This window comes from Aulonocara sp. 'chitande type north' Nkhata Bay, linkage group LG6, assembly GCF_057382095.1.
Source record: "Aulonocara sp. 'chitande type north' Nkhata Bay isolate Kocher_YH1m ecotype deep benthic linkage group LG6, A_spYH_male_GT1.1, whole genome shotgun sequence".
NCBI classification, from domain to species: Eukaryota; Metazoa; Chordata; class Actinopteri; order Cichliformes; family Cichlidae; genus Aulonocara; species Aulonocara sp. 'chitande type north' Nkhata Bay.
Window position 1 is genome coordinate 16004718 of NC_141349.1, and position 25656 is coordinate 16030373.

The 25656-nt window shown below is 42.1% G+C and overlaps 1 protein-coding gene across 4 annotated transcripts in view; it reads right to left on the reverse strand.

Annotated features, from left to right (window-relative positions):
• The window catches only part of LOC147327542 (uncharacterized), a 51294-nt gene extending 27192 nt beyond the window's left edge, over positions 1-24102 (reverse strand). For all 4 annotated transcript variants that reach the window (XM_086295223.1, XM_086295222.1, XM_086295220.1 and 1 more), the window contains exons 1-6: positions 23502-24102; positions 12339-12390; positions 10571-10668; positions 3173-3318; positions 2848-2943; positions 130-251 (exon numbers count right to left, since the gene is read on the reverse strand). In XM_086295223.1, the coding sequence (XP_086151349.1) occupies positions 130-251; positions 2848-2943; positions 3173-3318; positions 10571-10668; positions 12339-12390; positions 23502-23595 (608 nt within the window). In that variant the 5' untranslated portion in view covers positions 23596-24102. The remainder of the gene's footprint in view (positions 1-129; positions 252-2847; positions 2944-3172; positions 3319-10570; positions 10669-12338; positions 12391-23501) is intronic.
• Between the last annotated feature and the right edge of the window lie 1554 nt (positions 24103-25656).

Here is a 25656-nt window from a genome sequence, read left to right on the forward strand (position 1 = left end):
GGTTGAAATGAACTGGCATTATCCTTTAACGTTAAATTAGATCAGTCGGTGGAGAGACAGAATGACTAAGTGTCTAATGAAGGAGGTATAACAAACACAGAGCAGACAGAAAGGAGTAGTTATTTGGACCGTATCACTTCGATGTGTCCGTTCTTGGCAGCCAGATGCAAAGGTGACACTCCGTTGGGGTCGGAGGGTTTTGGTTCCAGCATGGCTGCACACATGTTACTGCTGAGCAGGAGCTGGACCACCTAAACACAAAGACACACAGTGTAACTTGTAAAGCCATTTCATGATTTATATTAACTCTATAATTCCTTCTGTGTAAAAGTGAATTTAAAACTAAAATCTGGTTTCTCTGTGGACTAGCAGCAACACAGGTGCACACTTTGGCTGCTAGTGTCTTGAATTACCTCTGTGTCCACATGTGGCTGTCTCAGTAAGACCATTGTTCTTGTTCATTTTAAGGATTTTAGACATTTTTAGGCTGTGTTGTTGTATAATTAATCTGTTTCTGGAATAATTAACCTTTTAGGTGAACATTTTGCCTATAATTTTAAAATTAAATGGATGTCACCATTGCTTATCTTTACCAGGAAACTCTAAAATAAACATTTAGGTATAGAGTCTCTCAGTCAAAACATGGCAAATTTGGTACTTTTGATAATATCTAACTTTTCTTCTTACCCCATCATTGGATCAAAATTTGAGTTTGTCTCATACTTTGATTAATGTCTAAAAACTAATGCTAATGCTAACAAGCTAAAAGCTAAGCTAATGGCATTCCCATTATCTGTACTTAAGTATTTAATATTGACTATGTGCACATTAGCATATGCTACTTCCGGTGCGGAAACTCCTGTGGGGAGCTTTGTTTCCGGTGTCCTATTCACGCCCTGTTTACGGTCCAAAACAAGTTAAGCAAATGAATGAATCAAGCGGCGATTTACATTTCTATAGATGTCTTGGGCATTTACCCAATATATCTGTAAATGATGTTCATCGACTTGTCGATATTTTTTCCCCGCGCCTCAGAGCAAAAGAGAAAAGGGATTCAAATGTTATATTTCTCAGCTGTCCCTCGTTTATCGCGGGTGTTATGTTCTAAAAATAACCAGCGATAGGTGAAATCAAGTAGCCAATTTTATTTTTTGACGGTGCAAAATGTTTGGTGGACATCGTGGACATACAGCACTGCACTTCAGAGTCACACTGCTAGCGATCGATGCAGCGATTCTGTACTGTACAGGAGAGACGTCACGGAGAAGATCGTCTGCAGTGATCAGGACGCAGGACACAATGTGACGTAAAAAAACGTGCAAACTTGCACTAAAAAAGATCTGTGAAACAGCGAGGTGAAAGGTGAACCGCGTTATTAGCGAGGGACCACTGTAATTTTGAAGGTAAGTCACAACATACCCTTCGTAAATACTAATGTATAGAAACCGTTACCAGCAATCATTCATTTTTTGTGGCTTTTTTCACGGTTTGTTAACATGCTGTGTAGGTGTGTACTTGACTAGCTGATATCGACATAACTGGGGAAACATCTAGTTTGACTATTCTTCACCTGTAGTTTGAATGCTGAACATTTGCCTGTTTAAATCATAAGACCAGTCACTATACAGAGATGTGCTTCTGAATTTGCCTGCTTGCATCACTCTGCTTGTGTTGAGTGATGTAAACAACTCATCGATCTAAACTCTTTAAACATCAAAATTGATCATTAGATTTTTTATGACACAACAGTGGCGAGTGTTCCCACCTTCTCCTCTTTGTAACTTAACACGATCTTTCCGTTTTCGAGTTTTGGACATGATTTTAATAAAGCTACCGGAAATGTACAACCCCACATCCGGTCTCAAACCAGGAAGTTAGCATTTTCTCGTGCACAGGGTCTATTACTAAGCAAATCTTAACATGCAAGTGAGTTGATGTGATCTGTTTAGCATGTTAGCATGCTAACAGTTGCAATAATTTACTTTGGTTTTTCATGTGACATCAAAAGGACATTGTTCAAGAATTGTCCGCCAAACTGGACATGATACATCCACTGGTTGATAGCGAATTAACTAAATACCTCTTTGTGATTACTTTGGTTGCTAGCAGATTGCCACAGTTGCCTGTAGTTCTTCATTTTTGTATGAAAATACTTGCTAGCTACAAGCAACGCAAACTGTAAATGAGGAAGACTTGCCTTAACAGTAAAAGTTGTGCCTGAGGAATACAGCCAACATTTTAAAGGGTGTCTGCTTTTGGTCTGTGTGACAATTTTCACAGATTCTTTACAGCTCGGAGAGCGGCTGGCTGGTGTTTATAGATAAGTTCGTCACTTATTCGTCACAAATTACCAACGCAACAACATTTTAGCAACCAAAGCAATCACAAATAGGTTTTTGTACACCAGTTGGGGGAGACATGCTTTTTTCCTACCAATAGGAGGTAGCTATTGGGGCTCACTAAATTGTCTTTAGGCCTGAGTAACTGCGGCTTTAGAAATCATTTTCCCAGCAGCTGCTATCAACCTCGAACCCAGTCAAACCCAGTTGGGCAATACTCATTCTTCCCTCACAATCACTGGTTTTCAGTTGGTTTCACACATCCAAAATAACAGGCAAGTTAACGTCACCTGGTTATTGGCCAAGATAACTTCTGGCTTAAAGAAAAAACAAGATGGTGGCAGCAAAAATTTAATGTGAAGCTTTAAAATGTGGAGTCCAAAACCAATGGGTGATGGTGATGTTACATCCATCTTCATCATTTATCATTTTTAGGTAAAACATATTGTTGATAGGGTAAAAAAAAATCTTCTGTTTTGAACCCAGTTGTAGTTATTGTTGTACTCACTCCAACACGTCCAAATTCGCAAGCGAGGTCCAGTGGAGTTTTCCCAGCTGTGTCTGAGATGCACGGGTTGGACTGGTGCTGCAGCAACATCTCCGACTGTAACACACAGACGCACACAAACAAACAAATGTTACCAACACATTTAAAGCTGAGCTTGCAACAACCACGTATCAGGCACACAGCATCAAGCCCACATAACAACTACACAGATCTCACATAACACAAACACTGGCTCTGTGCACAGTAAAGCACCTACAGTGCACACACACACACACACACACACACACACACACACACACACACACACACACACACAAACAGTTACCCCATCATAGTGTCCATGCTGAGCTGACAGGTGGAGCGGGATCTGTCCTTCATCTGACTGTCCGTTGACTGACGAGCCTGCCTTCAGCAGCATTTTCATAGGCTCAGTCTTCCCCTGCCATGCAGCATAATGCAGGGGACGCATTCCTACACAAAACACACACAAACAAGGACACAAACATACACAGCCAACATGACGGCACAATAAAACAGACACACAACACAACCCACAACCACATGCACACAGGCACATACAAAAAAATGAGAATGTAAAGACACATGAGTGCAAGCAAATACAAATTTTTTGTTAGTTTAGGTTAGTTTGGCATTAGATACCAAGCAGACAGAAATCTATCTGGTGCTGATTTTACAGAGAAATCACTAAATTTACTTGTTAACAAATGTTCTCATGGTTAATTCCCTCTGTGTGGCCTGTTAGTCTGAGAGATTAGGAGAGCTTAAACAATTATTGCATTGAAAGAAAATTAACCAGATGTACTACAACAGTAATTAATTGAAGCTAATTAAAACAAATGTTATATTTACAGGAAAATACATTGGTTCCAGTTTCTCTTTAACAAAACGTGTTGGGCCTGCATGCTATGAGACTCGACAGAGAGTGTATTCACTAAACAACCAGCAAAGCAATTGAAAAAACTATTGGTGGACAAAGTCACAAGGTAACAGCCCAAATAGGGCATCATGGGATGTTTGAGACAAACACTTTGAACACAAAGGGCAAGAGAAGTCCAACCCCTTTCTTTCTATGGCCCCAAGAAACCCTCGGAGGGAACTGCACAGCGACTCCCAGAGCCATGCACAGCATACAAGGTGATGCCAAGTTTTGCTGTGCAAAACATCAGTGCGGACTCCTTATCGCTGCCTTTAACAAGTTTTTTCAAAAAGGTCTCAAAGACTTTAGAGTCAGACCTGTTACAGATCGTCAACTTTTCTTTATTATCAGGTGTGTTTCCAGAATCACTAAAAACTGCTGTAATCAAACCTATACTGAAAAAGGACAATCTTGACAAGACACAAATGAACAACTACAGGCCGATCTCAAATCTCCCGTTTTTAAGTAAGATCATTGAAAAAGCAGTTTCTCAACAGCTCAGTTACTTCTTAAAACAGAATAATTGCTACGATGCCTTCCAGTCAGGTTTTAGACAGAACCATAGCACTGAAACCGCTCTGACCAAAGTGTTCAATGACATATGTCTGAATACAGACAGTGGAAAAATGTCAGTCCTAGTTTTACTGGATCTCAGTGCAGCATTTGATACAGTTGACCACAACATATTACTCAAACGACTGGAGAACTGGGCAGGTCTTTCAGGAACTGTACTAAACTGGTTCAAAACATACGTAGAAAACAGGAAATACTTTGTATCAATAGGTAACTTCACATCTGAGCAGACAAGTATCACATGTGGAGTTCCCCAAGGTTCCATCTTGGGACCCCTTCTGTTTAACATCTACATGCTCCCACTGGCACAGATTATAAACAACAACAAAATAAACTATCACAGCTATGCAGATGACACACAAATATATATCACAATGTCACCAGGAGACCGAGGCCCTGTACAGGCTCTTGGTAAATGCATTGAGGAAATCAATGACTGGTTGTGCCACAATTTTCTCCAGCTAAACAAAAACAAAACTGAGGTAATAGTCTTTGGCGCCAAAGAAAAACGATTACAGGTCACCAGAGAACTTCAATCTATACATCTAAAAACCACAAACCAGGCGAGAAATTTGGGTGTAGTGATGGATGCAGACCTAAACTTAGAAAAACACATTAAGACAATAACAAAGTCAGCTTACTATCACCTCAAGAATATATCAAGGATAAAAGATCTGATGTCTCAACAGGACCTGGAAAAACTAGTCCATGCATTCATCTTTAGTAGGCTTGATTACTGTAACAGCATCTTTACAGGTCTACCTAAAAAATCAGTCAGACAACTACAGCTCATTCAGAACTCTGCTGCTCGAGTCCTCACTAAGACCAAAAAAGTGGACCACATCAGTCCAGCTCTGAGGTCCTTACACTGGCTGCCTGTCCGTCAGAGGATAGACTTTAAAGTTCTGATGCTGGCCTATAAAGCTCTGAATGGTTTAGGACCAAAATACATCAATGACCTCCTGACCCAGTATGAACCATCCAGATCCCTCAGGTCATCTGGATCCGGTCTTTTATCAGTTCCCAGAGTCAGAACCAGACACGGAGAAGCTGCATTCAGCTTTTATGCTCCTTATATCTGGAACAAACTCCCAGAAAGCCTCAGATCAGCTGAAACACTCAGTTTATTTAAATCCAGGTTGAAGACTCACCTGTTCTCAGCTGCATTTGAATAAAGCACCAAATCCACACTTTAAGCTTAAATTTCAAAACTAACATTTTAACTACTGATTTTATCTGTTTTGATTTTATATACTGTTGTTTGTTTGTTTGTTTGTTAATTAGTTAGTTAGTTTATTTGCTTGTTTTATTCAATTTTAAATCATGCTTTTTATTTGTTCTTGTTTCTAATGTCTCTGTAAAGCACTTTGAATCACCTTGTTGTTGAATTGTGCTATACAAATAAACTTGCCTTGCCTTGCCTTGCCTTGCCTTGCCTTTAACCAGAAGACATCTAATACCACTTTGCAGCGGTGGCTTCGAGAAGCAGTGAGCGTGTTTCTCATGGCAGCAAACCAAGACCTCCAGTCTTGACACTAGAGATGAGCCACACCATTGAGCTGAATAAAAAGGCCCCTCCAGCCTCAGCTGGCATGAGAGACGCCTGAGTCAGAGGATAGGTGCTGGCAGGATAAAGAGGCACAGCAGCTGCAGGAGTTACAGAATCTAAAGCTTAGAGATTTCAGGCCAAATTACTATCACACGGTCTCAAAGATCTTCTCGAAAGTGTGATTGGGCACGAGAAGAGCGGACTGCGCAGGAATAAGAGCAACACTGAGAAATCAGAGGAAATGCTCGACGTACACGAATCAGTTCAGAGGCCATTTTTTCAAAAGTCCTAAAAGAAATGAGTATAATCCTGTCTTGTTGAGAAACTGTGACTGACGTGCAGCATCAGGCGTATTTTATTAATAGCGCTGTATTTGGAAGGCGGCAGTGTTTTCTCATTTTAACCGTTAATAATGTTTTGATAAGACTAACCTAAAAACATCAAGTAGGGGCTCATATTTATTTATTTTTTAGGTTAATTACATGCACCAAAAAAGAAGTGAATCGGTCACAGCACACAATACCATTAAACGATATTAAAGAATGTCTTTACTCAGGGGGTAAGGTTGAAAAGCCAATCTTAAATGGCTGTGATCTTTGGGCCTCATGCAGCAATGCATTAATAACAGATTCTGATTGTGACTGCATGGGCTCAGAAACACACGGTTAAGGTAAAATCTGAGTATTCAAGGGAAAAAAATGAACGATTCTTAAATGCTTCTGTCGCTGTGTGGTCTTCAACAAATCCAAAGGTTAAATTTTTTTGTAAATCATGGACGCTGTGTCCTCTGCACTAAACAGAAGAGCGACCATGCATGCAACTTAAAAGCCAGCACTGGTTACGTTCTTTAAAGTCTTAATTTCTGAGAGAACCACCACTGCTAAACAATATATGCACGTTTTGGAAAAGGTATGAAACTACTCAGGAAACGCCTTGCTTATTTCAGGAACAGAGCACCTCCAAAGTCACAGATTCTGGGTTCTTAGCTGGCTGGTCTGCAGTCCAGACATGTCACCCACTGAAAACATAACACACTGTTTAAGATAATTTCAGTCAGCGTATACTGTAGCATCACATCAATAAAACATCTGGTATATTGATGTGGTCAGTTAAGTAGAGACGGGGTTGCTAATCAGTTTCAGCTGCTTTGGTGTTAATTAAATTAACAACATCAGTAGTTGTGCCGGAAGGTTTGCCGTGTCAGTGTCATGGGAGGCAGTTACTCTTGGAGAGCGGGACAGTTGGAAAGTCCTTAATTCATCAACAGGACTGGTATCTGTACTTCACACCATCTGATATTGTTGTGTTAGGTGTTGTTCATGGACCAACAAAACTAATGTTGGTCCAGGTTCAACATTGGAAATGATCAATCATATTGCAGTGATGTCATAGTTTTGCAGAATAAACCATCACACCACATAGCAAAGTGTAACTCTTACTCCCACCAACCCTTCTGGATTTGGATTTTTTCCTGAGCAGACTAGAGATGGCACGATACCACTTCTTTATGTCCGATACCGATACCGATATCATAAATTTGGATATCTGCCAATACCGATATGAATCCGATATAGTGTGTTTTTTAATCAATAAAACTGTTTTTTTAATATCTTGCTGCTTTTTGTATCAGTTCATAGGGTTAAAAAAAACATTAAAGCTATTCTGTTATACCTGTATGCAAAAACTACCCTGCACCCAAAATATTTCATAGTTCAGCAATACTGATCAATCTAATAAACTTAAACCTACTCCATCCTCCCTATTCTGGTATTTTAAAGAGTAAGCAACCTAACTAATAGGGCTCTAAAACTCCCAGCAAAAAAAAAAAAAAAAAAAAAAAAAAAAAAAGGGAACCACCCCCCCCTCCACCTCATGATGCTTAATCGACGTAATCGACTTTAATTTGATGCAGTGTGAAAAAAATTGCACAGAAATCAATTATTTTTCAAGAATAATTAAATAGATTCAACATCTTTCTTCAACAGAATTGCAGACTGCACATGATGATGAAGTACTATAGCTTACTAGGGTATATTAGACTTAACAGTTACTATATACAGTAATGGACTTCTATACATTTTACATAAGATTAAAACTTTGGGTGTAAGATTCAGATAATTATTTATTAAAAGCTAGACATTTTAAATGAGAATAAGAAGAAAAGTATGTCTTTGTGCCCCCCTTTTCCCTGTTCATGCCCTGTCGGCCCCCTCTGGCTAAACTTTGCTAGATCCGCCCCTGCACAGTTACCAGCCGTCAGCTACACAGAAAAGGATCCTGGTGTAGAAAGTAATATTAAATAAATTCTAACAAAAGATTATCAAGCTTAAACGTGCTGCTGTTGTTCAGCCGCTGGTTTTCTGTTTCTGGCGCGAAGTGGGCGATAAACAAAGAAGAGAGACAGACTCGCACATAAAAGCCGATCAGCTGATCATTAATCAGTTTCATGATTGAAGCAGCAGCAGGAGAGGGAGAGAGAGAGAAGAGGCAGTTGCTCCATATATCGGTTGTTAAGCTTAACACGGGAATGCTTCACAAACATTCAGAGATAAACTTACACACTTGCTTTACTTCTCTCTGGGATCACTTCCTCGGAGATGAAATGCCGGTTTGGTAGCGAGGCTACAAATACACACAGCCGCTCTATCACGTGACCACACTGCTCCGACATGCTACGGTTATGAGCTGAGTTACGCCATGTCGCAAGTTTTGTGAGGTGCTTTTTTGATATTTAATAGATCGGATTACATTTTTTATTTCTCTCCGATATCAGATCCAGGAATTTACGTCAGTATTGGACCGATACCGATACTTAATATCGGATCGGTCCATCTCTAGAGCAGACATTGGTAAGGGGTCTTCCAAGCCACAAAGCTATGATATCCTAAAGTGATTATTCAAATGCAATGTTGATCGCAGACAAACTGTCATGGTCCTGGGCCATGTGGGCCCAGTATTCTTAGTTCCTTGTATTTTTGTATTTCGTTCCTTATTTAGGCCATGTTTTCTGAGTTGCCCTGTTGTGTTGTTCCCTAAGTGTTTTCCCTTCATGGCTTTTACCCCCTGTGTGCCCCTCTGTGTATCTGTGAGCCCTCGTCTCTCCTTATGTTTTATTCCATGTTTCCCCTGCCCATTATGTCTAAGTTCTCCCCGTGCTCTCTCTCCCCCCTGTGTGCCCTCTATGTATTTATGAGCCCTCGTCTCCCTTTGTGGTTGTTTCATGTTTCCCCAGCCCGTTATGTCTGTGTTTTCCCCATGCTCTCTCTCCTCCTGTCTGAACCTCTGTGCCTGTACATGTCATGTTCAGTTCACCCCGCCCTGTCTCGTTATGATTATCAGTGTCACCTGTGTTCCCCGTGTGTGCCCACTTTCCTCGTTTACCCTCTGTGTATTTCTGTCTGAGTCTCCCTCTGTTCGGCGTCGCGTTCTCCCTCATGTTGTGTGTTATTCTCCCCGTGGTTCGGTTCCTTGTACATCTCATGCTTTAGTTTTCCCAGTTTTAGTTTATTTTGTATTGCTTCTCGTGGCCAGCAATAAAGCTGTGTTTTTGAGTTTATCCCCGTGTCTGTGAATCTGCATCTTGGGTCCTTCTCCTGCCTGCTACACAACGTATCATGACACAAACATTATTATGTTGATCCAGGAACAACATCAACACGATATCAGATAGACTGTTTACCTCACCTCTTGCCCAATAGCTATACGCTCCAGCACTCTGTGACCCCGAATCGGATAAGCACTTAAGAAAAGGGATGAATGCATGAAGGGATGGACATGTTCCAACTTTCTGTCTTTGGAAATACCCTTCACTTGTTCCTGTGATTATTCTGGCTGAACACATAGCCACTTTCCACATTTCCTTTTTGTGATGTTTGTCTGGAGGATATACAGCTCCAAAGCAAAGGCCCTCAGGATGTTGAGGCAACTTAAGCTGGCATCTTGCAGAAGTATGTTTTCCTAACACCGGAAACAGTTCTCTTTAAGACAAAGTTGGCTGGTTCCATCTGGTTGGACAAATCTTAAATCTCAGAAACATTATTAGTATTTTTTGGGCCACTACCCTGACTACAATCACCTCCTATGTTCTGTTAATAAAGCACACAGTCAAACACCTACTCGTAGAAGGTGAAGATGTGCTGTTTCCTGGTGCCTCTGCAAAATCACACCCATTAAAGCAGTAGGTTCACCAAAAGAGGCCTGGTAAGTCTATTTAGAGGCACACTGGGCATGACTGAAAGTGCAGACACAGTAGGCCTACATCCTGGAGGGATTATAACTCCCATCTGCCCTGAGATTTCTTCTTCTCCTCCTTCTTCTTGAATCTGCCAACGTAGGATCGAGATATTCTCTGCTCTGCTTCCCACTTGGCTCTCACTCCTGCAGCCATGGAGCTTTCCTTCTTCTGTTTTCTATTGTTGACTGTGCAAACAAATCTGTCGCTCCTCATAAATGCACGCCACAGACATAAATTGCATTTCCAAGAAGCTCACCTTTTATTACATAAGCCGGTATTATTTGTCATACAGGGAAAGCCGGAAAGTATTTGTTTTTGGGCTTTTTCTGCACAGCCGTGTGTGTTCGTGTGTGTGTTTTGTGCCTTATTTTGTAGCAGCACAGCGTATCCCAGTGACACTGTGAAAGCCTGTGTGCATTTTTTTTTTTACCTTTATGGTCTTTGATATCCACTGCTGCCTGGGCCTCCAACAGCAGAGAGATCATCTCCTTGTTGCCACTCAGAGCAGCATGATGCAACGGCGACAGCCTTCACACAGACACAGATTATGTATAAAAATACACACATTCAAATGCATAGTGTAAAACCTGAGCACAACTTTGCTAAAGTAATCTTCGGCGTACAGCTGCTCCGCCCCACAGCTCCGTGTGACGATGGGAGCGCGTGCGGGGAGGGCGGGTGGAAATGACCTACTTCCATTAATAAGCAATCTCTCTCCCCCGGAGTCGAGCGTACGCGCAGGGCATCTGTGTGTGGGTCTAATGGATCTGTGGTGAACATAAGAGCGGGGCCCTGGAGTCAAATCAACGACTCATCAGTCATTACACAAGAAGCTGAGTCCAATTATCTGAATCCAATCAACATCATAAAAAGATCTTTGTTATCTGATGGAGTCAAACGGAACACAGCCGTAAACCAAGCATGTGCACACAAAAAGCTTAACCAATCATGAAGCTAAATATAGCCAAAATCCATAGTTGAACATTCAGAGCTGATAAGGGAATATTTCTGAGCAAATTAGGAGCTGGGAAATGTTGGCTTTGCTTTAAGGTGATAATTACAGTCTTCAGATCTGAGGTCTTCAGCTGGCTACACTCCTATGAGCCAAAGACAGATTTAAACAGGAGATAATGTGAACAGTAATAACGGCTTGCTAGCCTATTGATTATTTGAAGATTTTTCTTCCTATTTGTTTGCCACAGTTAATTAGATATTCACAACATGGATCAGCTACAGCCCACAAGCATCGGGCTTTGGTGTTTATTTTTCTCATGATAACTGTCTCATGTTTAATATCAGCGAGGTATGAGACATTTTATAACAGAGCTCTTAAAATGATCTATTTGTGACCCCAGCTCACAGGTTCTGCATTAGTTTGGATGTGAGTCAAAATCAGTTAACAGAAAGTGCTTTTCAGTTTCATTTAATTCATATGATTATTTCAATTACAGCACAGATCTCCTGGCCAGAGGTCGCCCACCACATGATCCAGACTGACCCACTGGAAGCTATTGTAAGGTATAAAAATAGAAAAGGAGGAAATAATCATGGACTGTCACCAGGAAGCCTTGTGTTTAAGCACGGACAAAATGGGGGTTTATGAAGGAGCCCGAATGAATCAGAGCAGTCTTCAATTTATGACTGAGTGTGGAAAAGATGAGCATCTCTGGGTTTTCCTCATTTTTTATGTATATGAATGTTCATGTACACATTCAATTCAGTTTCAGCCAAGCCTGTGGAGATTTTCAGTCTTTGCTAAACGCGGATCTATAATAAAAGTCTTTTTTTTTAAGTTTCCTTCAGATTGGCCCAACTGTTAGGAAGACGGGGCACATATGCTACAATCAGGATGGTAAAAACAAGTGGGAAAAATCTGAAGGTGTTTTTTTTACATGTTATTATGCGGGATCTTTACATGTGAGGCTCATACAACTAAAGAGCAAATTAAGATGTATTAGATCTTTGAATTTTAGTGAGCGGCTCGATGGCTGAGTAACAACTACCTCAAAATCTGAGAAAACAAGAAAAGATCTCAGGATTCAGTTGTGTTGATAGTGTTGTGAGTGTTTTCAGGGCCATGAAGAAAGAAATAGGTTATTATAAAAGATGGAATGAAAATGGAGTGATAAAGAAAGAGGTGTAATGATAGAGTAAACAGCTGGAACAGGAGGTGATGTGAAACATCTGTGATCCCTCACCCATCTGCATCCTGGATGTTGACGTTCACCCGCTTTGCTGCTCCGAGAAGCTCTGAAAGGGTAACAAAGAGTAAGAAAAGCATTTCAAAAAAAGTTCAAATTTAAACTTTAATCTAGGGACAAGTATATTCTTCTGTCCTGTTCATTCAATATTTAATTGAGAGCCGGTAAAGTTGAAGCAACATGTTCACATCTGTGAGTGTTTCCAGACATACTCCTACTGTATAACTTCAGTGTGTTAAAGAGAATCGACCATGTAATGAAGGTAAAGAAATTATAGGACTCTCATAAAAAAAACAAAAGCTCAGATTTTAATGTGTTCTCTCACATAAACTTGATCTATATGCAAAAATATATGAGTATATTTAGGAGAGCAGGTGAAAACAAAAGGACCTTATGATGGTTTGTCATAAGAACCTAAAGTGGAGATAAGCGAGTGCCTAGCTGATAACTAGTAAAGCTCATAACCTGCTAGGGTTGCAAAAAATTAAATGCTCAAATACTAAAACAGTAATAACACTACTAAAAATTAAGCTCATATTAGATAGTCTGTCTCTATCTAACAGTTTCTATACCATAGATGCCATCTTTGACTGCTCCAGTTGACGCACAACTTCACACAGCAGCGCTGCAGCCAGATAGGCACACGGCAGATCTCAACAGCACTTTGATAATAAACAGTTATCATAAATGTTAGCCTGGCAGCATCGGCGTAACTTTGTGCTGAACATAACCCCCCTAACCCCCCATGGAAATTACGCCCCACATACGTTAATGTTAGCTGTTTAACTATTAGCAATTAGCTGATAGCCACACTAGCCGTCTGTTAAGCCAGCGGTCCCCAACCTTTTTTGCGCCACGGACCGGTTTATGCCCCACAATATTTTCACGGACCGGCCTTTAAGGTGTCGCGGATAAATACAACAAAATAAAACTAGTACCGAAAAAAAGAAAATTTATTCATAACACACGTGAAAAGACCAAGGAAAACCGAGTAAACGATAAAAATGATAACAAAATAACGCTGAAAACCGATAAAAACACTGAAAACTATGCATTTCACCCCTGAGCCTCAATTCTCGGGGCCCGGTACCAAACGATTCACGGACCGGTACCAGTCCGAGGCCCGGGGGTTGGGGACCGCTGTGTTAAGCTATCATTTCGGTAGCAGCTAGCGGCTATGGCTAATAATAAAACGGGGCAAGGCCTCAATGTGGCCATAACTTATAAAACCTTCCTGAGACGAAGTATTTTTTGTTCATTTACTCTTTTTAAAGCGTCATTTTTTATTATTAAGTGGTCTGAACATAAGCAATAATGGCCCAAAATTTTATAACTTCTACATATTTTTATATATATATATATATATATATATATATATATATAGATATATATATATATATATATATATATATATATATATACACAGTGGGGCAAAAAAGTATTTAGTCAGCCACCGATTGTGCAAGTTCCCCCACTTAAAATGATGACAGAGCTCAGTAATTTGCACCAGAGGTACACTTCAACTGTGAGAGACCGAATGTGAAAAAAAAATCCATGAATTCACATGGTAGGATTTGTAAAGAATTTATTCGTAAATTAGGGTGGAAAATAAGTATTTGGTCACCTCAAACAAGGAAGATCTCTGGCTCTCACAGACCTGTAACGTCTTCTGTAAGAAGCTTTTCTGTCCCCCACTCGTTACCTGTATGAATGGCACCTGTTTGAACTCATCATCTGTATAAAAGACACCTGTCCACAGCCTCAAACAGTCAGACTCCAAACTCCGCCATGGCCAAGACCAAAGAGCTTTCGAAGGACACCAGGAAAAGTATTGTAGACATGCACCAGACTGGGAAGAGTGAATCTACAATAGGCAAGCAGCTTGGTGTGAAAAAATCAACTGTGGGAGCAATCATCAGAAAATGGAAGACATACAAGACCACTGATAATCTCCCTCGATCTGGGGCTCCACGCAAGATCTCATCCCGTGGGGTCAAAATGATCATGAGAACGGTGAGCAAAGATCCCAGAACCACACGGGGGGACCTGGTGAATGACCTGCAGAGAGCTGGGACCAAAGTAACAAAGGTCACCATCAGTAACACACTACAACGGCAGGGAATCAAATCCCGCAGTGCCAGACGTGTTCCGCTGCTGAAGCCAGTGCATGTCCAGGCCCGTCTGAAGTTTGCCAGAGAGCACGTGGATGATACAGCAGAGGATTGGGAGAATGTCATGTGGTCAGATGAAACCAAAGTAGAACTTTTTGGTATAAACTCAACTCGTCGTGTTTGGAGGAAGAAGAATACTGAGTTGCATCCCAAGAACACCATACCTACTGTGAAGCATGGGGGTGGAAACATCATGCTATGGGGCTGTTTTTCTGCCAAGGGGACAGGACGACTGATCCGTGTTAAGGACAGAATGAATGGGGCCATGTATCGTGAGATTTTGAGCCAAAACCTCCTTCCATCAGTGAGAACTTTGAAGATGAAACGAGGCTGGGTCTTCCAACATGACAATGATCCAAAACACACCGCCCGGGCAACAAAGGAGTGGCTCCGTAAGAAGCATTTGAAAGTCCTGGAGTGGCCTAGCCAGTCTCCAGACCTCAACCCCATAGAAAATCTGTGGCGGGAGTTGAAAGTCCGTGTTGCTCGGCGACAGCCCCAAAACATCACTGCTCTCGAGAAGATCTGCATGGAGGAATGGGCCAAAATACCAGCTACTGTGTGTGCAAACCTGGTAAAGACCTATAGTAAACGTTTGACCTCTGTTATTGCCAACAAAGGTTATGTTGCAAAGTATTGAGTTGTATTTTTGTTATTGACCAAATACTTATTTTCCACCCTGATTTACAAATAAATTCTTTACAAATCCTACCATGTGGATTCATGGATTTTTTTTTTCACATTCTGTCTCTCACAGTTGAAGTGTACCTCTGGTGCAAATTACTGACCTCTGTCATCATTTTAGGTGGGGGAACTTGCACAATCGGTGGCTGACTAAATACTTTTTTGCCCCACTGTATATATATTAGGGGTGGGGGGATATTTCGTGATATTTTGTTTGCTAATAATGTATCGATACAGGGACAGCAGAAATCGATATTTTGTTACAAAAAAGGTTTTTGTGCTCTGACTTCAGAGCATGTTGATCCTTTTTCTGAGCAAGAATCCTGACATTCCTTCACTGTCCAAATGCGTTTAACTTTTTTTTTGGCAGCAATAAACATGACAGTTTACTTATTTTAATTTAAGACATGTTTTATTTTAATTAAGTTTAAAACTTTTTTATTTAATGTAAAATTATATTTTGTTTTAATTTACTTTCAAATTCTTCAGTTGCTGAAGGGGCTGCATAGTTTTCATAAATTGCATAGTTCAGAATAGCTATAATTGTACCAGATGGTTGAATTCAGTTAAGTTGGACTAGACTGTAATACAAACCGTTCAAGTTTGTCAACAATAAAACTGACTGAAATGAGAGAAAGACTGCGTGTGAGACTTTGTTATTAGATAAAATGAATATTGATAAAGTTTACCTTTATGTACAGAATCTGAATATTGCAAAATATTTTAAAAAATTGCAATAATATCGTATCGTGTGTTAAGTATTGTGATAATATCGTATCGTGGGATGTAGTCTCTGCACTAGTAGTTTCAAATACCCCATCATAATTCATCAGAATACAAGGTGACCTCCATTTTAAACAATGGTTTAAAAGCCCCCCCCCCAAAAAAATAAAAATAAAATTAGGTGCTTAGAAAAAAAACAACGCCAAAAGAACCTTGATTCATTTTTTCTACACTGACTTACTAATTAATGGATCAGTCTTTGCATCTTTAGAGTGACACTATCGCTGTCATACATACATGAGTGTGTCTGCGTATATTTATAGCATGTTTGGGTGTAGAGCACGTGCTTCATTGTGTAAATGTGACACACACGTGAGCATTAGAGAGATGCAGGCACCGGATAGCAGGAAGAAACCGTTCACAAACCCACTACCAAACAGCCTGAAAGGACACAGGAAAAAACAACTTGTTTGTCTTTCTGCCTCCACTTTTTTTTTTTTTTTTGGTTTGGTCAAACCCTCATAATCCACGGGCCATAATCTGTAGCTGTGCTGTAATCTGGGGAAAAGCTCTCCCTTCGCTCTGCAGCTCTATCTGCACTTCATCCCTTCATCCTGCTCTCACACTCTAATTTTCCCTGTAATTTGCTGAAGAGCGCGTGCTGATTGGTAGTTCTGTTATTTCTGTTTACAGTGCAGCTGACATCATTTTCCTGCATGCATATGTGTGTGTGTGTGTGTTTATGTGTGTATTTATGGAAGTGCTGGTTCCTCCATATCTCTCTTGGATTAAAAATAAGAAGCATCCCTTCCCCCCAGCTGATGAATCAATGAGTGCAGATAACTGTGTCACCATCAGACTACCACAAAGCCACATGAACCCCGATACAGACCAGAATCTCACAACACAGAAACACCCACATGAGGCGCTTCCCTCTCAAACTCAGAACCAGGATTTGTATTTAATCTAATTCAGCTGACAGAGACAGAGTATCACTCTGCACATATAAAAGCCTCTCTTTTGTTTTAAGAACTGCTCTCAAAACAGACTTTCATCTTCAAACTCACTTATGTCAGCGCTAACCCGCTGCCTGACTGTATCAGTGACTTGATTTGTTAAATTAAATTTTGAACGAAAGGCTTTTCCTGCCCTCACATGAACTGCTTGTTTGAGAGCGCTGCCATAATCTTTCTCTGATACAGTCCTTGGACCAGGGTTCATATTTTTCCGATCATTTATTTTGTCATAACATCGCAACTGAGCGCTGGGTTACCATGCTAACTCCTCAACGTGCCATTCTCGGAGACGGTCAGTCATCTGGGAGGGATTACAATGACAAGACTATGATATTATTGTGAAACATCTCCCTGAAAATTGTAACTGTGGCTCATTCATTTTCACTTTGAAAGTCTTTATTGTTAACTGAGAGCCAAAATAACCAAGCAGGACTGAAAAGCAACCTTGAATGTAACACAGCAGACTCACAAACCTCAGGAGAGGTGAAACGGAGGGGTTTCTCAGGGGTTCTCATTATCAGAGATGTTCTGAAGTCCTGTTTCCATCACCTCCGACCTTTCCTGTCATCATGCATTTAGACTTTCAGCGTAACACGTAGCCTAAAACAAATGCCAGCACAGATTTCAGACAGTTGCACACATATGTTAAAAGTGACTCGAGTCAGGGTCACAATATGCTACCAGCCTCAAAATGTATAAAATTATCCTCAAAACATCTAAATGACAGACACAGACAACAAGCATGCTAGTGCTGTAGGATCATGACGCATCATGCTGTCATAAACTGGCCCATGGTAAGTGGCAGTGAAAAGTCTACACAAGTGCTTTAATTAAATAAAATGTATTAAATAAGCTAACAAAAAAAAGTATATACTGATGGAAGATAGTGAACACTTCAACAAGCATATATACATCCATCCATCGATTCTCTTCCACCTTTCTAATTCAGGGATGGGACAGGGCTCGAGCCCATCCTAGGATGACATACAGTCATCCGAAAAAGACTCTGTGCAGTCCTCTAATAAGTTTTCCCTTTGCATTGGAATTAAGAGGGTAAGTAGCAGCCAGTATCGGCTAATAAAATGCATAAAGTAAGTATGAGAACCTCTATAAAAGCAGAGGTTTGCTGGTCTGGAGTTGTGTGTTAACACAATGCCACAATCTTTCAAGGATTGGACGTCCCAGCAAATTCTTGCAATGCTCAGAGAAACTGTAAAAAACATAAGAGCTGTAGCTTAGACTCTACAGGTCTCAGTTAGTGTGTTAAATGTTAAAGTTCACGACTGAACAAGTATGGCTTCTTTGGAAAGGTTGCACAGCTTAAGTTTGCCAAGTTGCATCTGAACAAACCACAAGACTTCTGGAACAATGTTCTACTATACATAACGGTGAACATTATGTATAGTAGTGTTGTAAACTCATTTTAAAAAATTGTAAAAAAATAAAAAATAAAAATGCCATCATTCTGAAAGCATTCAGCTTCTAGTTTCACTATACAACATAGTTCACACAATTTTCATATTTACTGGTCCCCCTCATGACTACTCAAGGTTTGCGGTGACCATCCCATGAACTGGGATCCAAACCATCCCAGCAAAATGATCCCAATCCCAATGTTCTCCTTGTGTATATACATCTAATTATATATTACCTATTTAATAGCCAATTAAAAAAATTTTGTTTTCTGTATGCAGAGAGCACCAGAATCAAATTCCTTATGCGTGTGCACAAACTTGGCCGAATAAAGATGATTCGGACTCTGAACATGTGCTGTGACTGTTGATAATTTCCACTGCTGATAGTATAATTACTTAATGGATTAATCCTGTTGATGGTATAATACTGAACAATCACAGTTCCCAGAGTCTGCCAAACTAAGGCTGCTTGATCTGAGTACCAAGAACATAGCCTGACAGAGATTACAATATTTGACTTTTTTTTCAGTCCACACATTTGCTAAGAGCTAGGATGAGGAGACGGTGTTTCGTGTGTAATCACACCTGTTATTCTCGAGTCAACAAGCTAACAAAAAGAAGCGCTCTCAGTGCAGATCTGTTACAGGTGTTCACTTGATGAATTGGGAATGCCAGAGCTTACAAAGTGCTATAAGCTACGCCAAAAAAGACGAGAAAAAAAGGGTCAGCGTTCCCTGATCATCAGTAAAGTCCATTTCAGTGGATCGCTACAACATAAAAGAGATACAGTTATGATAAGCATGCTCTCATATCTCTAAGATAAAGAGCTTTACTTCAGCTGAGCCAGAGATAATAAAACCATTACCAAATCGTTTAGGACTGTGCCTCACTTTGCGTGAGCAGGCAGTAGTTTTAATGTCGTCTCCTTTAAAGTGAGACTGAACGTCTCTTTCATCTGAAGTGATTCATTCAGACTCGAAAGATTCAGAACCAACTTTTGATTGATCTGTAACAAGAAAACCGAGAGTGCCGTGATTGCAGCAAGGCTACAAGCTTAAAAGACAAGGTGGTGTTGTCGAGTTTTCTCATTATCTACAGCTACAACAACAACCAACAATGAGTCTGCTATTCTCTGTGCAGCTGCAGCTCGGTATTCCTGTGTGCCACACAACTCCAGCTTTGCCTCAGAATGATTGAAAACCCATCAGCCCAGCACACCGCTCCATTAGATGACATCTTACCTTATAGTTTACTGGCGTCGACACCACATACATCTCTGTTGTTCCTGAAAATGCTGACTGGGAGACCAAATGTTTATTAATCTCAGCGGATATTCACCGACAGATACATCATTTCCTCTCGTCCGAGTTGATGAGCAGTTTTTCACAGATGTGTGTCTTCAGAGGGGGAGAAACGGGCAGACAAACTTTGGGTTTCCTCACAGAATTTTTATGAGAATCACACCAACGTTATCGTTTATTCAATTTAATACAGTAATCTTAGTCATCAGTACACGCTATATGAAAAAAAAAGCTTTAACCCAGCAAGATCGAGTTGATTTTTTTTTTACAATACAGACACACATTTAGCTTAAATATGGGTTAAATATGGGTTTATTAGCCAATAATAAACTGGCAGGTCTAACGGGTCCTGTATCTGTGTCAGGTAGCAGTCTAACAGCTCTGAACTGAAACCAGAACTGCGATATGAACCTCCATGGTTTGCTGTTGTGGTTCTCTCTTCCTGTGTTATCTATCCTAATGTGCTGCAGAAGCAGAAAGTAGCCCACAAGCACAGCAGAAGCTACACGTGGGCTAGCGCAGCTGCCACGAAGGCTCCGCCCCGACTACCTGATAAGAAATCTTGCGTTTTTATCTTGAAATGAACATCTGTCTTTTGAGGTAGCGGTTACGTTTCCATACACCAAAATGTGTTTGGGTTTGAGACCGTTATATAAATGCCAGGGAGAATGAAACCCATGTAGTAACGTAGCTTACTTTATACCTCGTAGTGACGTTTGTAGGATACTTAGCAGCCTATTAACAGTCTATTAGCAAAGTAAAAAAAATGGACCGTCACCAGCATGTCAGTGATGCCAATTGACTTTAACTGCATCACTATGTGTTGGTCTTGTATTGGGGTAGCTGTAGCTCAGGAGGCAGAGCAGGTCACCTATCAATCAGAAGGTTGCTGGTTTGATCCCTGGCTCCTTCAGTCTCTTAGGGAAGATACCTCATGTTGCTCTCTGATGCATCCATTTGAGTCTGAATGGATGAATGAGGCATGTTATATAAAGTACACAAGTGCTATCTACTGGTTATTGAGAATTGTGTACTGGTACAAGTGATTACATGTCTATTGTTGTGTGTCCCTTCTATGTGAAAATATTTTCCAATATTCATCCCAAAGGTGGCGAAAGTGATTTCCAGTTGAGCTCTGACACTGAAACGAAATTTATGAAAGGAATCTCTACGGCCTTGTGTCGCGGTTCTCTCATCCTCTGTTGCAAAACTAATGCACAATGTCCAGCAGGGTGGTAGGTCTCTGCTACATCGCTTTAAATCATTTATGTTTACAGTGGTGCTTTTTTTCTGGGTCTTCTTCCAGTCAAAGTTCGTAATATGCTCTTTTTTGGGGTGTCCTTTCGTTCCGTTAGTTACGGAGCTTTTTGTGAAAATAAAAGGTTTAAAAAGTAACAAAGCCCTCTTCAGTGGGAGTTACTGTCTCCTACAGAAACACTTGTTAGCAGTCCGGCCGTTTCTCCCGTTTCTTATCTATGTCACTACTGTATGTAACACACTGGCACAGAGCTCGCCTAGCCTTTCGTTTGGCACGCCCTCAAATAGAGAATAAGCAGCTGCCTCGCAGTCCCTCATTTCTATTTACTCACTAGAGCTGCTTCTGTTACCTCTAACTCTGAAGTGTCTCAGCAAAGCACACCAAATGTTCTGCTGCTGGCTGAAGGAGCAAACACAAGCGTCTCCACGCACTCCAGGGGCATCACGGAAGAGCGGATAACTCCCAAAATGTTGACTAATGACTGGAAATCTAAAAGTTAGACAGTGACCACAGTGACCAAGGAAGGCTTTTTTTTTAGTCACACCACTTTTTTACCTGTTCACATCACCTCTGGGTATTTTCCAGAGTTTCTCACATGTATCACACAGCAGAAAATGGTGTGTTCGGCGCTCGCCCTGGCACAATGAGGCTTCACATGCCAGGTCAGCGACTGCTGTAAAGTTCGATCTAGCTGATCCTGCGATAGGAGCTCTCACTGCCACCTCAGTTGGGTAAAGTCTGGAAAAGTTCAGGGCTGCGGTGCATGCGTGTAAACAGCTACTGATAACGACTGATAGAAATTTGTGGTTTTCTGGCCTCTGAAGGTGGTCATGCCAGGAAAGCTTCTGTTCCTTTCATCCACAGCATCAATGTGTGACATTTCAACACAGCAAATAACCAACACAGCAAAACCTCCCTTTAACCCGCCACAGTGCTGCTCTGAACCTCATTAGCATACTATTAATAATACAAACACAGTCAGGCACATGACTAACACCCGATGTGTCAAGTGTGTCCCTGTGTGTGTGTTTGTGTTTGTGTGCGTATGTACCTGCCTGTAACTGTGTGTCTGGGGTGTGTCAGTGTGTGCGTTTGAGAAAGCAACAATTCTCCAGCAGAGAAACCTGGCATCCTGTTTAATTATTCAAACATAAACCTGGATTTGAAACACACACACACACACACACACACACACACACACACACACACACACACACACACACACACTTTAACCTCCCTCCAACACGTCCTGTCTCTTGACCTCTCTGCATACATATCTGAACATTTCACTTGCTTACATGCTAACCCTCCTCCTCACCCTCATTTCCCTCACCCACAACCACCCCCCCCCCCCCCCCCCCCCCACCCTCTCTCTCTTTGTCAGTGTGCAGTGGACTAAGCACTCAGGCCTGATCTGTTCTGGCATTTGAGGAGAAGCAGTTTTTTCTTCTTTTCCACAGCACTGCTGGAATGTTCAGAGACAAACAACGCACGAGAAGAGAGGAAAAGGACGGGGCAGGAGAGGAACATGGAGGAAACACCGGCTGTGTGTGGCTGCTTGTGTGTGTGTGTGGTGGGGGGTAGAAGAGGAGAGAGATGACAGAGGCAGAAACATGAGCGGCACGGTTAGAAGGAGTGGAAAGGAGGTACGAGTGAGGGAGGAAGGAGGAAATGAAAAAAGGGGAAAACAGGTGAATAGGCAGGAAGGAGACAGGACATGAAAGGATATGAGTGAAGGAAGAAAATGACACAGGACGGTAGATGAGAAGGGGGGTAGGGTAGAGACAGGGAAAGCGCAGGAGTAGAAGGCAAGAGATGATATGAGAGAAGACAAGATGAAACACGGGGAGAGGAGAGGCGAGAAGAAGCCAGAGCAGAGGAAATGAGGTGAGAGAAGGAAGAGAAGCAGAGGCGCTTAGAGGGGTCTTATGGTGAAACTGCAGAGGAGGAGAGATGTTTCAGCGCTGTAATTGAAATCTAATTATCACCTCAAGTCCCAGCTGACTCCATGTTAGGCACCCGCGCACATGCATGCTTTAGCATCACATTTGTGCGCGCGCACGCAAATGTCTGCACGTGTACGATCGTCATCTGGCGTCTTCACACACCAATAATCCCCGTCCCGCGAGCGGTGCACGGCCTATGTGCGTACCCACTTTCCACCTTTCTGTCTGACACGCGCACGCACGTAGACACGCGCATACGCACACACACACACACACACACACACACACACACACACACACACACACACACACAGAAAAGATCAGTTGTGGGGAATGGGATGACAAGCGCTCCTAATTTCAGATTACATCCTGATGACTGTTCTCACACATGTGCAACGTCATCACTATCACAAACTCAACGTCATAGCACACACACACACGCGTGCAGGAGAAACGCACGCCATCACACAAACACGCACAGTGCACCATTTAGGCTAAATGGCATCACATCAGATTTAGCCTGCACTGTCCTGACCTGATAATGACGGGCAGTGTGTGTGTGTGTGTGTGTGTGTGTGTGTGTGTGTGTGTGTGTGTGTGTGTGTGTGTGACACAGAGACAGGAGGATGGATGGATGGATACTGACTGGCTTTCCCTGGCCGTGGTCTCTGTAGAAGCCGCTGAGCTGTCAGCAGGTCTTCGGTCTTCACGGCCTGGAGCAGCTCCTGGTCCTTCCCCATGTCCCCTCCGTCCCGCCTCGGTCCCGCTCTCTTCCTCTGAGCGCCCCTCTCTCCTCCGTTAATCCGCTGCTACATCCTGCCGCCGCTCCCGGCCTCCCGCTGGAGCTGAGGCGCGGAGGGATGGATGCTGCCGGGAATGGGATGCTCTGATTCGGCCAAGGAGTCCAGCGCAAGTCCCTCTGCAGCTCCCCTGCACGCTAAAGCCTTCCGCGGACCCACACCGACTACAGACCGACCGACCGGACTTCGCTCTCTGTCGGGATGCTCTCCGACCGCGCGCGCAGGAACACTCGCGACAGATTCCACAGATTCTATCAGCGTGACGATTTCACCGGGTCGACGTGCGTGCCGTGCGTGAAAACGGTGGAGCTCGAGCGCCCTCCCATCTGTCGGGTCAAGCCCGCACAGCTCAAATCTCACGAGTCCCCAGTCCGCAGAATAACACGCATGGGTGGCTGATGTTTAACGTGCGACCGCTGTCGCCGCCGCGGTGCTGGACCAGCTCGCGCCAGATCCAGCGCGCGCGCGCACACGCGAGCGGTCACAATTACATATGGCATTACATAAACAAGTACTACACACGCACGCGTGCCACTCCAGTTGTTGTAACCCCTGAGCGATAAGGTCCCCTCCTGAGGGTCACCGGTCAGAAAGGTCATATAAACACGCAGTCGCGTGCAAGAGGCGTGCTCATAGCTATGACCGGGATCGCGCGACCACACGGGACACCCAGCAGTTTTTTAATAATAATAACTAGTCACACTCGAGCTGTGCTGGAGTGTGTGTGCGTGTGTGCGTGTGTGTGAGATCACAGTAAAATGTGACCTGGGAAACACCTAATAGCAGAAACTATGACTAAGATATTTAGAATGTCTTCCTTATACAGAGATTTCAGGTGTGCAGCTGGGATCAAACTGAAGGTCCTGCTCAAACATGAGCCCACCCCTCAATACTGAGGACAGGGGAAGTAGGACACCAAGAAGAGAGAAGTGGTCTCTTCCAGCTTTATGGGTCACAAACAGAAGCGTTGCCAAGACCTTACAACAGTGGTGCCTCGACCCATCCCTGAAATCTTCTTGGATTTTCGCTCAGAAACACATTTTTGAAGTTAGATTATAAAGTAAAATTATTATCAAATATCAGAGCTAATGGTTAAAGTCAGGGGTGCTAAGCCTAGATTATACTCCTTTGTGGACATTGACATGGACTCATTGACTCTATACTTCTTTGACATCTGCTTTAAGAACACCACATTATGATTCACAGCTGCTGTACTGTGATGTAAATCAGGAAGGCATGTGGACGTCCACGTGGAGCCCCGCACTAGCCATCTAACCCCTAGCAGAAAGTGTAATCCCTGCTTTAGGCTGACTTTGAGCATCAGTAGTAAAACCACAATGCTGATAAAGCACTCATGTATAAGGCTGCATGTTGACACATTGATAATGTTAGTTCAGTTTTTCTCGTTGTTTCTGCTTCTGTTGTGTCATATTGAGCCCTTCCAAACTGTGCTGCCTCTGTCTGGTCTTTTCTGTGCTCACCTCTTCATCACCTTTCCTGCTCTTTTACTGTGTCATCAACCTGCTGCACTCTTCATCTCCTCTGCCCACTCCTCCTGTTCCCTCTCCTGTACTGGTTGTAAAAGCAATGCAATCATCACATGCCAATTCAATGATCCAAACATCAAATTTTTGATGTGATGATTATGTATTTACCATATTATTGATTAATATTATTCATTAATAAGATCCCGAGGCTCCAGCCGTGAAAGCCCAGGCTGATGATGTGCCTGCCCACAGACATGGGCATATTTTCAATACGGTATCTATATATAAGCAATAAAGACAGATGGGGCTATTTTCTCACTGGTGTAACTCACAGCACTTTTAAAATCTATACAGGCCTTTGAGCATGTCCATTTTAATGCTACTGATATGAGCTGTTAATGCTTAACAAGCCTTTTATAAAAAGCTCTTTACCTTTGCATTGTTGTTGGAAGGGGTTCAACAAATAAGCTCTCCTCGCGTTTATGTGTGTCACAGCAGTGGTGTTTTTTTTCAC